This window comes from Zalophus californianus, chromosome 2 (genome assembly GCF_009762305.2).
Source record: "Zalophus californianus isolate mZalCal1 chromosome 2, mZalCal1.pri.v2, whole genome shotgun sequence".
NCBI lineage: Eukaryota > Metazoa > Chordata > Mammalia > Carnivora > Otariidae > Zalophus > Zalophus californianus.
The window spans coordinates 133,789,485-133,803,358 of record NC_045596.1 but is presented as its reverse complement, the minus strand read 5'-3'; the positions used below and the strand labels follow the sequence as shown (position 1 = coordinate 133,803,358).

The 13,874-nt window shown below is 40.6% G+C and overlaps 1 protein-coding gene across 13 annotated transcripts in view; it reads left to right on the top strand.

Annotated features, from left to right (window-relative positions):
• C2H4orf45 (chromosome 2 C4orf45 homolog) overlaps positions 1-13,874 on the top strand; it is a 108,684-nt gene that overhangs the window by 47,202 nt on the left and 47,608 nt on the right. For all 13 annotated transcript variants that reach the window (XM_027597760.1, XM_027597755.1, XM_027597756.1 and 10 more), the window contains one exon: positions 2,186-2,418. In XM_027597760.1, the coding sequence (XP_027453561.1) occupies positions 2,186-2,418 (233 nt within the window). The remainder of the gene's footprint in view (positions 1-2,185; positions 2,419-13,874) is intronic.

The window sequence follows — 13,874 nt, the reverse complement described above, 5'->3', positions numbered from 1 at the left end:
CAGGAGTTTAGAAAAATCCAGTGACTTGACTAAAGCCACAGAGAACCCTGATTGAAGCCCCCTGCCCATCCCATCGCCCCTTAAACATACTCTTGGTTTGCAGAGTATGTGTACCTTTAGCTACACTGTCTGAAACTAAGTGCTTTTGATTCTGCTGTCAAGTCGTGGCTCTTTTTAAAAATGAATTGCAGTCCACAGAGTGACTAAGGAACTAACTACAAATATATATCTTCTCTCACATCTGTAGTAGCATGTGGTGATGACAAAATTTTAATGATAACTGAAACATTACAGAGAGGCTCCGTATTTCCCCAAGTCCATTGGTGTCTGCAGAATGTGTAAACAGGACCCAGTAGGGAGGAAAGATGCATGTTTAAATAAGCTTGGGAAACACTGAGTTACCTAATTGTAAACAGGTTTACTTACCATAGGATTTCTCAGAGCTTTTAATATGCTTTCATATGCTGTGAATATCTAAAAGGCAAAGGTAGCAAGCCATGTTCCCAGATGTGTTTTTGACTGTAAAACACCCCTGCCTCCCACACATATATCTTCGTGGTGCACTCATGGGAGCAGCATTTGATGAAACATTTGGGAAAACACTGGCCTGCACATACACTGAAATTTCAACAAGACTAACCACCGTTCTTCTGTATTTCATTGCGTACAGAGGACCCTGCAAAATTTCCTTATGACAGGAGTTTTGTAGGTAAGACTTCAACCCCTGTCACATTGAGGGGAAAAAAAACAAACAAACAGTTTTTCATGCTCTGGCCATTCTCTTCTTTACCGAAGTCGTTATACCTGAGGGAAAACCCGACGTGAATAAAATGGAAGCCCCAATGTATTCATTAAGGGAAATTAGCCACAGTGAATACTCAGTGCATCATGGGGAGTGATGGTGATTAGGAAGCTGTGAAAACATCTGCCCAAATCATGTGTCTGAAGAGCAATTTCTTATGTCCCCCACTCCCTGGGAAAGCTTAGACAATTTTCTAAGCACGGACTTGTTAGCACATTGACCATTCTGTTGGAGTACCTGGTCAAAGCCCTGGCCCATCTGTGTGCTCTGCAAACACTGAGCTCCCTGGGCCGAGAGCCAGATGAAAGGAGCTCCAGCGCCAGGAGAGACTCAGGTGACATCATGACCGCAGCACAGCTTCTACCTCCAATGTCTCTGGTCAACTTCTGGTAATGAGAATGAAGTTTCTTCTTTGCTTCCCTAACCTGGCCATACAGTCTTGCAGCTATGCTGGTTCTGGGACTTCTGAGACTCTTCCTGGCCAGCAGCTCACTTTCTACTTTAAATCAGTACCATTCTTCCCATAGATCTTTGCTCCCCTTTACCTTTCACATCCTCACCTTTCAATATCAGGTTTATTTCAGTGATCCTTTCCCAGACCTTCTCCTATGTTTGCTTGTTTTACCCACTTCCACAATTCATGGATTCCTTTTTGTTCACTGTCTTACATTTAAAATACTGATATTTATTAAATACCCCTGCCTTTGGTCATCATCTGTTATAAGCTGCCCTTCTCATCTGAGAGTCCCCATTTTCCAGTTGCTTCTGATACATTTGGGAAATTTCCTAATTTTTATTTCAGGATTTTATCTATCTACATCAAACACCTCAATGTCTGAAAGCCCACATCCGACAAGTGTGGCACAAGTGAGGGTTTTTAGTATCTAAGACATATCTGTATTAAGTTGGTTCTAAACAGAGCAGTAGAGTGGGGGACAATTAAGAGCCCAACCTGTGAGACGGCCGGTCTGGCAACGTGACTCTAGAAGAGTAACCAGTCTTTCTGTGCCTCATATCCCCACCTATAAACTGGAGAAAACAATATTACGTATCTCACGGTTATAAGGATTAACTGAACTAATATATCTAAAAGGCTTACAATAACACCTAGAACCTGGTCAAGCCATATAATCATTAGCTATTATTATTTTCACCATTTAAAATGACAACAACATTTTAGAATAAAGTGTAGAGTTGTTTTTGTTTTTGTTTTTGTTTTTAAGTAGGCTCCATGCCCAGCATGGAGCCCAGTCTGGGGCTCGAACTCAGGACCCTGAGATCAAGACCTCAGCTGAGATCAAGAGTCAGACACTTAACCGACTAAGCCACCCGGGTGCCCCAAGTGTAGAGTTTTTAAAAAGTCTTTCTTTCTGTCTTTTTAAGGCCCAGATTATATAAAAGATCATCTAACTAAAGTTCATCAGCACACTTCCTATATAGGAGAAAAACGCCCAGCATTGGAAAAGAGTGGAGATCTCAGATATTTATGGAGGCCTGCCTCAAACAGAAGCTTACCAGCAAAATATAAACATGAGTATGTTGGTGAAGTTGGTTGGGGAATACCAGAGTATGATTTTATCAACCAAACAAGGCTTCAGACTGGCTTTCAGATCAAGGTATTGCTCTTAAATATGCTCTTCATAGCATATTGTTTGTGATTTGAATCCTTTCTGAGTATGCTTCCCTAAGAAATGTCATGTTCTTGATTTGTCATTGAGAAGTGATGGGATTTGAGTTTTGCAGAAAAATAAATGTGTGAATAAATGGACTTGCTATGATTCCCTTTTCGTCCCTTTAATACATGAGAGGAGAGGTGTGAAGAGAAGGAAGCCATGAATAATCCAAAAGCATTTGTGTTTGGCTTTGGAGTGCATTCAGATTCACATTTATGCTGCGACATTCACACATACTTCCCCCATCCTAGCACTGCATTCTGAGTGGGTGGTATAAAAGAAGCCTGTGCTGGACATCATCCACAAGCCGAAATAGAGAGTTCCGGATCTTTAAAATGCACTGTGTTGATAATGCCTTTGTATCAAATAATTCAGGGTAATTAGCCAAAGGGTTCTTAGAAACCTTGTCTTGGTTCCCTTGGGTGATGTGTATGGAGGCATGAGCCCAGTCTCCTCTGAAACAAAAGAGAACCAGGTGGAATTCAGACTTTTTTTTTTCCAGGCAGGCTTTTGCATTATCTGAAAATTGAACATGTATCAATCACGAAATAATTGGATTTCCTCAAATGCTTAAAAGGCAGTATAGCACAGCCTCATATGGTAAAGGTTAACAAAAGAAAAAATTTTTTTCTGGCTCAGCCTACGGCAGTGGGAGAGAGTCCTTGGGGGCTCAGTCTTTGAGGTCAGACAGAGCCAGATTCAAATCCTGACTGTGAGTTAGGTTTCGCTCTGTGACCCTACGCTAGAGAGTTCACCTCTCTGGGTCCCTGCTCACTTCTGTTCTACATGACAGTGCATAGAGTGCCTGTGTCACAAGATCACCGGAATTCCTATCCTGGTTCTGCCCACCTACTTGCTGTGAGTGCCCTTGGGCAAGTTCCTTAACCTCTGTTCTTTGGTTTCTTCACGATGAGTCTTAGTATTTACCTTAAAGGGCTGTTGTAAACAGTAAGCAAGTTAACGGTTGTAAAGGGCTGGGAACCATGCCTGGCACATATCAAGCACTCTATGCATTTAATATTATTTTTGTTACGTGGTGAGGATTAAATATGAGACCACAAGGAACACCTGAGGTCTGATGCCTGGCACGTGGTTGACATCCACGTGTCAGCTCTTAGTACCATGGTTGTATTTAATGTTACTCAGCATCATTTAATGGAACAGATACTCAGGTACTTAAACTGCATCCTAGTCCTTGTAAGCAAGAAAGACGAAGACCAGAAAGCTGACGAAATATCAAAACTGGCCACCAGCAAGAAGACTACAGCCCAAGCGAGGTGGCTGATTTGAACAGAGTCCATAACTTTTGTTGCCTTTTTGCTTCTCCTGGGTGACGCCCTGCGTCTGTCGGCCCATCTTGAGTGTGTATAGCTTCTCTTCCTTCTTTATCTTCAAATTAAGAACACGTTTGCCTATTCCTTGGACTTTGAAACAAGCTGTGAATCCAAAAGAGGTATCAGCCACAAGCTAGCCTTCCAGGAAGGAATTTATTCTGTTTCTTCCATTCATATTTCCCAGATGGCTTTAAATCACTACTCTGTTCGGTAGCACTGTCTTCTCAACCCCTGTGGGACGAAGTCTGAACCACACAGTGATCCCGCGTCCCCCCCCCCCGCCCCCGGCTTGTGGCACACTCAGAAGCTGGTCTTGTTTGGCATAAGCTGCGAAAGCTGTTGCCTATCCTCTGTGCACCTTCTTGGCCCTGGGCTTTTGACAGTAATTGTTTCCAAAGCGGTGCCTGTCTCATCACAACCTTAATACCTTATAGGATTCCTTGGACTCAGAACTTTATAACGAGAACCACAAGATTCACTGAGAATGACTGTACATTTGACCCTCGAACAATGAAGGGGTTAGGCGTGCTGACCCAACAGCTGAAAATCTGCGTATAACTTTTGACTCCACCAAAACTTAATTACTAATACCTACTGTCGACCAGAAGCCTATGGATAATATAAAACAGTTGATGATGATGATTATGACATTTTGAATATGTACTATGTACTGTATTCTTACAATAAACTAAAAAAAGACAATGTTATTAAGAAAATCATAAGGAAGAGAAAATACATTTACAGAACTGTACTGTAGTCAAAAAAGTTCCGCATAAAAGTAGACTTGCACAGTTCAAACCCATGTTGTCCAAGGGTCAACTGCACATATTAGCGAATAACCGTCTATAATTTATCCACCGGTTAATGCCTAGACTTTGTCATCAAGGCTCCTAATCTTCCCCTCCACACCCAGACCTGGCTCCCTCTCTCCATCTAAGGCAATATTTGTTTTTGAGTCTAGCCTCAGACTTAGATTCCTTACCAACCCAGTGTTTCAGGCAGTTACTTCCGATCCATATGACTTGGCGTGAATTGACATTTGAGCTGATACAAATACACATGCTCCATGTGTAAAAATGAGCTCTTAATTACAAACAGTATATGAGAGTCTGTGGCATTAACTCACACCCCTCCTCACCAGGGAGCTGGTTAATTCCTTAGTTTGATGTACCTTAGGGAAATGGGGAGATGTCTTAATGTACTTCCTGTTCTTTCTCTGGTGCCTTGTCTTTAGTACACCCTTTCTACATCCCTCCACCATCCTTGTGCATAACAACCCCAGTGAAAACAGCACTTTGTTTCAGCCTAATTTCAGAGACTCCTCGGTGTCTCTCACTGCAGTTGCTCAAAACTATGATTTTAAGCACAAACCTTCATCTAGTGGGTTTTTATAGCCTGAACAGCTACTCTTTCTAGTCCACCGCTCCAGGTTTGTATAAGACTGGCAGCTAAGGATGCTCAGGCACCTCCGTTAGACTCTTCGCAAAATGCCTGGGGCACCTGCTTCCTGCCTGGGAATGGTCTCTCCTATTTGGGGCACCAGGAAGGGTTTAATAGAGCATCTGCATTTTGGTAGAAAGATAGTAACTTCCAGACTGACATGTGAAAAATGTCCCCACATCACAGAGGTCAGTAAAAATCACAATATCGGGTTTCTTTTCTGGATCTTTTTATGTTCAGCTATTTCCTACTCAAGTTTATCTGGGCTGCAATGTCATCATAGTACGTGTGTGTATAAACCGGTAAAGCTCATTGCTTTTGTTATTATCTCAGATTTAAGAGCAGTACATTCTTCTTCTTCCCCTTTTAAAAAATGGATTTAGTCTCTGCCAAACTATATGTGATGTTTCTACAAGAATATATGAAGACCGGGCAACCCTCTCAGGTCCCCTCCCTCTTCAGGAGCTTTGTACAATCACTTTATTATCGCTCAATAAATTTTGCTTTGCTGCCCACCAAAAAAAGAATATATGAAGACCATTGAAACGATTTTGGTTTCAACCCCATGCTAAACTGAGGGGCATTTCTAACTCCTTCTTAGCTGGGCAGGTCTCCCCTCCCCCTCGTTCTCTCCTTAACCCAAACCTCAATAGTATCAGCTGGCTTCCTGGTGCCATTTTCTGGTCCTGCACTCTGACCTCAGGACCAGATGATTTAAGTCATCTGGTTTTCCTACAGAAACAATGCTATACTGGACTCAATGACTAACTCCTCTTAGGTGTGATCCCAAAGACAATATTAAACCAATTAATCATAACATATATTACAACCAATATGTCATGTAGTATAACAACTTGAAAATCTATAGAAAGTAATAAAGAGAACTTTATGGGAACCCATCAATATATTTTTATGCGATACAGTAAAGTATAATAAAAAGTAAAATCTTCAAGACTTTGAAATTTCTGCCTTATTTGTAAATGCCACAAATTCCAGGGTTATGAAATGCCGAGGTCTGGGTGCCTGGGTGGCTCAGTTGGTTAAGAGACTGCCTTCGGCTCAGGTCATGATCCCAGGGTCCTGGGATCGAGTCCCGCATCAGGTTCCCCCTGCTCAGCAGGGAGCCTGCTTCTCCCTCTCCCTCTGCCTGCCACTCCCCCTGCTTGTGCTCTCTCTCTCTGTCAAATAAATAAATAAAATAAAATAAAAAGAAATTTTCTTTATAAAAAAAAAAAAAGAAATGCAGAGGTCTTCCCTGTGATGGTTTTAGGGATATTTGAACAGACTTTTGATGAGACATTGAGTTTCTTGATGGCTATGAATAAACCGATCCAGGTTTGGTTGCTTCATTAGACATTTTTTCTCTCTGTGAATTTATTTAGAGAAAGCAAATGTAAAAATACCTTGAGTATTTACTGTGTGAGGAAGTTTCTGTAATTATTTCCGTTTTACAGTTAAGGAAACTGGAGGTATTGATGGGTGGGTTTCTTGTCTCAGGCTGTGCCACTAGTAAATGGTAGAGCTGGGATTTCAACCCAGGCTTGGATTCAAGGGCTTAGTGGGCGTACAGCATGTATGAGATGAAAAGATTGAAAATGGTCAGAACCTTCGACTTGGAGCCACCATGTGAAGCGCACATCTGCATGATCATTGTTTTGTCAGGCAGGGTCTGGCTGGGGTCAATCCCAACTGCCTTCTCTTATAGAGTGTGCATCATTTCCTCAAGGTTCTCTCAATTTTCTCCCAGCCTTCCATTCTGCTTCATTGGCATCCCAGAGACTTCATTTACACTATTAAAATGAATTATGAGTAGCTATCACCCCCACGTATTTGATACAGTGAGAAATAGCTTGGTACTAGTTATTTTTGAATTTCTATTTAATAAGCACTTTACAGTGCTTCAAAACATATCATCAAACACAATCTTCAGCATTATGGAAAAAAAGAAGACAGTGAGGTCTTAGTTGAACCTCCCCTTCTTTTCTGTGTGTCCCAGCACAGCCCCGTGCGTTCTTCCAAACTATACACCCTCACACAACAGTGTCCTAGAAAATCTGCAAATTCACCTGGGGAAACGGATTGCCAGTGTGGAGGTGATCAATATGTTGACCACCAATCACATATTTCAGAATTTCTGAGTGTTTCTTATTTACCTCTGGGTTTACTTGGGAAAATCCCATACAGTCTCATTAGAATTCCTAGGATTTCACATTCCTAATCTCCAGATTTTTTTTAAAGATTTTATTTATTTGACAGAGAGAAAGATAGAGAAAGCAAGCACAAGCAAGGGGGAGTGGGAGAGAGAGAAGCAGGCTTCCCGCTGAGCAAGGAGCCCAATGATGTGGGGCTCAATCCCAGGACCCTGGGACCGTGACCTGAGCCGAAGGCAGATGCTTAACCGACTGAGCCACACAGCGCCCCAGATGTTATTATCAATATAGAAGATTTTAAAAAGATAATAAAGCTCCTTTTATCAACCAAGTTATAAAAGCAAAACAGAAAATAGCTTTTCTAAAATTAGGCACCTCTTTGCATTGCTGCTGTTCTTCCCCAGCTGGGCGTGTGTTTAGCTCTGACTTTATATTTCTTAGAGTTATTTGTATTCTAACAGTTTGTGGTTTAATATAAAAATAATTACATTAGCACCTTTCATCCTTAGGCGCTGAATAAAGTCATGCATTTTCTGATACCACAGGAAGGCTTCCGTGAGGGAGTGCCACATGCTGACCATCTATGAGGGAAGAGAAACACCGGTGAGGGAGACCAAATAACCCTCCCTCTTCTCCAAAATAATATATTAACACCATTAACCTCCTGATACAGAGATGTTATATTTCCCCATTTTACAAAATGTGGCTTTAAAGGATGCCTCAGATAAACTGAAGGAACTAATTTCCTTGTAAAATCTTACTTGTGGCTGAACTTCTGGAAAATAGATTTTATGTTTGATGTTTCCATTCTCTAACAGACCATGAAAACAACAAGGGAGGCACGCATCACTGCTTTGCATTCTGTACTGTGTTCAGAGCAGTTCTGTGAAGAATAATGTGTTTGGGACGGGAAGCGTCTGTGTGGGTAGCTGGAGACACTGCCATGCCACATTTTACCGGGCAGCCCAGCCCCGGTGCGACTGACGCCCTAAGCAAACACGGCTTTCTCTCTCTTGGTGAGGTGACTTTATAGAGACCATTGGCAAATTGGGAAAAAAAAAATACATCTTAATTTTCACATCTTTTGTTAAGATGTGGAAATGTGAAAAAAAGAAAGAAAGAAAAGAAACTCTGTAACTTAGAGCCTGGGGGTGATTTTATTCCTTAATTAAGGAAGGCTTAAAATATGCTATGGTGGTTACTAACTCTTGCAGGGCTTGACATAACATCTTGAGTATGTGTCTAATGGTAAACATCACTTTTTTTTTAAATCATACTACCTAAAGTTAGTAATTAAGCATACGCCATCAGTTTTCAACAAATATTATTTGATGATGATAAGGAAATACAAAACTAAGAAAAGACTGTGTAAATTAGATCGGATTCTAGTAAACCTGTGGTTTAACTCCATAGCCAAGCTCCAAAGAATTGTGAAATTTGCATGTGATCTAATACCCCCAGCATAGGTGGTTAAAATACCAGGACATCTGTTTTCTAAATCCGGCATTCAGGGACACCTGGGTGGTTCATTCCGTTAAGCGTCTGTTGATTTCGGCTCAGGTCATGATCTCAGTGTCGTGAGACTGAGCCCTGCATTGTGCTCTGCGCTGGGCGTGGAGCCTGCTTAGGATTCTCTCTCCTCTTTGCCCTCTGCCCCTCCCCCCTTTAAAAAAATCTGGCATTTATCTTGGCTTTTGAAGATCTTTGGGAAAAATTCTAAAATTACTATAAATTGGGCACCTGGGTGGCTCAGTCGTTAAGCGTCTGCCTTCAGCTCAGGTCATGATCCCAGGGTCCTGGGATCGAGTCCCACATCGGGCTCCCTGCTCAGTGGGAAGCCTGCTTCTCCCTCTCCCACTCCCCCTGCTTGTGTTCCCTCTCTCGCTGTGTCTCTCTCTGTCAAATAAATAAATAAAATCTTAAAAAAAAATAAAAAATAAAATTACTATAAATTTAGGATTATAGTTTTCCCTACTATGCAGGTACAACACTCCGAGAGTACTTCATTGGTATTGACAAAAATGCATAGAATGCGTAGTAAACAAGACTAGCAATCTGGAGTAATCTATTTTCTCCCCAGGACTGAACCTAGGATATCAAGAAATCTTAATTGTGCAAAGTGAAGATGATGCACTAAATATAGGGGGTCCCTGCTATGTGGTCCCAGCTATATCCTTGGGTAGAAATAAAACAGAACTAAAAGTAGGTGTTGTTAGGAATCTGTGTAAGCTCCCTCGGCTGTTGGGAGAAGAACTCACAGCAAAGTGTCTTTGTGTTGTTGTTGTTGTTGTTGTGGAAGTTTTTATTGTGACTCCTGTCAGCAATTGGACTGCACAAGCCCAGCCACATTTTATTTTTTTATGTTGTTAAAATTATATATTTGGGTATTTACTCATATGTTTTTTAATTTAAATTCAATTTAAATAACATATAGTGTATTATTAGTTTCAGGGGTAGAATTTAGTGATTCATCAGTTGCATATAACACCCAGTGCTCATTATATCACGTGCCCTCCTTAATGCCTATCAACTAATTACCCCTTCCCCTCACCCACCTCCCTTCCAGCAACCCTCAGTTTGTCTCCTATTGTTAAGAGTCTCTATTGTTTGTCTCCCTCTCTGTTTTCACCTTATTTTATTTTTCCTTCCCTTCCCGTATATTCATCTGTTTTGTTTCTTCAGTTCCACATACGAGTGAAATCCTATGGTATTTGTCTTTCTCTAATTTATTCCGCTCAGCATAATACCCTCTAGTTCCATCCGTGTTGTTGCAAATGGCAAGATTTCATTCTTTTTGATGGCTGAGTGATATTCCACTGTGTGTGTGTGTGTGTGTGTGTGTGTGTGTGTGTGTGTGTGTATCCTCTTCTTTATCCATTCATCTGTCGAGGGACATCTGGGCTCTTTCCCTAGTTTGGCTATTGCGAACACTGCTGCTATAAACATTGGGGTGCAGGTGCCACATTTTAAATTGTTTTAAGCAACGTGAGGTCTGAGATCTCTTTCATTTAACTTTGTACTGACAACATCAACACCACTTCCCTACTGCTTAGCATGGTATAGATGATTATCACTAAGTAATGAGAGATGGGCGTGGAGATGGCTTCACTTCTCATGCACTGTCTTTGTGCAGAGACCAAGTCGCAGAAGGGAAGAAATGAAGTTTTAAGTGTGCATTCGACTGAGAATTGTTGTACTCCTAGCTTACTCCATAGGCATTTGAAAACTATTTACCATCTTTTTTTTTTTTTTTTTTTACTGAGACTTAGTTATACTGTAACTGTTCTTACAGCCTGAGCTGCCACCCTGCGTGTAATTCTGTGTTGTAAAGCTAATTGGACAATTAACTTGGGAGAAGCACACTTTTTAACCTTTGAATTAACAGCAGTGCCAACACATTAGAAAACTCCAAGGGTGAAAACACTTGCAAAACACGTACTTGATTCTATTTCAGAAACTATGCCCTGAGCACAAACAGAGAGTTGGGAAGCTCTTGTGTAGCTTCTCTGTAGCTCCAATAATTGACTCTGTGCAGATATCAGACCCTGGATTATCAACCCACTCTGGACAAAGGGCTGATAGTAGAATGATTACTATCACAAATCCTAACGATTCCCAACAGAACGAGTTCTAGTCTTGCTTTAAAAGAAAATCCTTGGGTATCTTGAATAGAGAATGAATAAGGAGAACATTTACTGTCCTGGAGAAGTATGGGGAGAAAATAACAGATATTTGCCTTCTCTCTGAGAATAAATGGGGCAACTAACGTTCATAATGCTTTTCAGGGCAAATCTATGTTCGTGGTTTTAGTGAAAAACTGAATGTGACTTTATAAGTGAAAGTAGCCAGTTGAAGAACTTTTCATTTCCCCCTTTTTATCCCTTTGCATGCTAGGCTGCCTATTTTTTATAACGTCTCAGTTTTCCCGTCTGTAAAATGGGGATTGTATTAGTTTTCTATGGGGCATAGCAAATTACCACGAATTTAGCAGCTTAAAGCGGCACCCATTTATTTATTCACAGTTCTGTAGGTGAGAGGTCCCCCGGAAGACATGGCTGGGTTCTCTGCGCGGCACCCATTTATTTATTCACAGTTCTGTAGGTGAGAGGTCCCCCGGAAGACATGGCTGGGTTCTCTGCTTGGGTGTCAGAACGCTGAAATCAAGGTGTCCGCTGGAGCTGTGATCTCATCTGAGGCTTGCTGTCTTTTCTGAGTTCATGTGGTTGTGGCAGATTTCAGTTTCTTGTGGTTGTAGGATTGAGGTTTCCCACCTCCTTGCTGGCTCTTAGTGGCGGGCCCTTCTCAGCATCTGGAAGCTGCCCACGTTCCTTACCACGTAGCCCCCCTCCATCTTTAAGACCGGCACACAGAGCGCCTGGGTGGCTCAGCTGGTTAAGCGACTGCCTTCGGCTCAGGTCGTGAACCTGGAGTCTCAGGATTGAGTCCCACATCGGGTTCCCTGCTCAGTGGGAAATCTGCTTCTCCCTCTGACCCTCTCCCCTCTCGTGCTCTTTCTTTCTCAGATAAATAAATAAAATCTTTTTAAAAAAAAAAGCACAGAGAGTCTCCCCCATATCAAATACCTCTCACATTTCAAATCCCCTTTGCCAGGAAGAGCCTAGATCCTTTTAAGAGCTCACCTGGTTAAGGAAGGTCCACTGAGGATAATCTCCCTTTTCTTAAATTCACCTGAATTAGGGTCTTAATTACAGCTGCAAAATCCCTTCATAACAGTAATTAGATCAGTATTTGGTGGAATATCTAGGAGAAGGTATACACACCAAGGGATGAGAATAGTGGGGGGCATCTAAGAATTCTGCCTACCGTAGGGATAATAATAATACCTTAGAGCACTGTTAAATGGATTAAGTGAGATAAGTGTGTAAAGCTCTTATCATAGTATCTAGAATAATGTCTCAATAAATGGGATCCAGTATCACTAGTGTTTATATATACTGTATCTTCTTGCCTGCATGGATTTTTGAATTATATTATTATAAGCACATTAGAAACATGATGGAATATGTTGCTCATTATTTGGCTACTGCCCAGAAAACAGCGATGCTGGGGCCATAGTCAACAAACTCATAAAACCCAATGTTTAATCTATTTGCTGAAAGTTGATGTATTAATTCAAATTATTTAAAAACACTGCAGTTACAAAAAGAGATACCAGGATATAATTTATGTTGGAACTCAAGCCCGTATATAATGTAGCAAAAAATGAAGTATGGGTCTCTGCATTGTTCATTTTTTGCATTTTAATACAAAAAAAATGCATCACAGAATCCATGCCTTAAATACTGACATTTTTCAGAAAGAATTGTTTTGTTTCTACTCATGCTCTGAATATAAAATGAATACTTCAAATGCGCCATTCATACAAAGGCCTTTATGCCCCTTTCTCCCTTCAATAGTTCCAGTCTAGAATAGGCAACATTATGCAATTCGGTGATCCAGCTACAACAATGAGAATGCTTCTCATAGGCTGTGGGAAGAAAGACACCTAAGGGGTTAACAGTAATATTTTGCAAATTGAGGCAAGTGAAGAAAAAATACATTAGCATAAGAAAAGGTAGCCTTAGGGAATTTTCCACTCAAATGTTTGGTACTAAGAGCTCTATGTTACCAAGGAGGAGGAGAGAGAAGAGAAACCCTAGTGTCTATGCATTCTTGACATGCATTGCCATTGTATTCATTCTACTGGGAAGAAAGACCTCATAGTTAAACAGAGATGGAAAATAGTTCTTCCTAGTTAAATACATACATACATACATATTGGCTCTATTAAGAAAAGCATGTTGACTCACATACAGTAAAAAAGCAAGAGGATTCCTCAACGATCAGTCCCAAAAAGATTTCTTAAGTATGTCAGGACTAGACTAGAAGTGGTTTGAGATTAAAAGTGAAAGTGTTAAGCAATGATTTCCATTGTTAACTAGAATGGGCCCCAAATGTCTGCAGTTAACTCAAATTGAACAGGTTCTAACTCATTTCAGAAATCGTATCTAATCCACAGTACCTGAATGTAGTTAGCAGATATTTCCCTTTTAGTAATGCCTAGACTTCTTTAAAGATTACTTAATAGGAAATACCCTCTTTTGAGTTATGATTATTTGTGCTAGTTAAAACATTCAAAGTAACTGATTTCCTCAAGACAGAGACTGTACTAATCTGTTGTTACCTGTTTCTATGAAGATGTTGAGTTAGGTTTTAATTCAGTCTTTTCTTTACTCTTATGAACAACTGACCAGTAAAAAAAAAAAAAGATCTTTTTGATTTTGAATTTCATTAGATTTAACACCACAGGCAGCAAGATTATCCAAATAAACGGTGATGGATTTCATTAATAAATTGACAGCTTATTTTAGGTAAATTTTTTAAGATATTATACACTGATAACTAAAGGACAAAAGGGGGATAGCAAAAGTCTTTCCAGATTAAGACGATGCAATTTCTGAGTTTTAAAAACGGG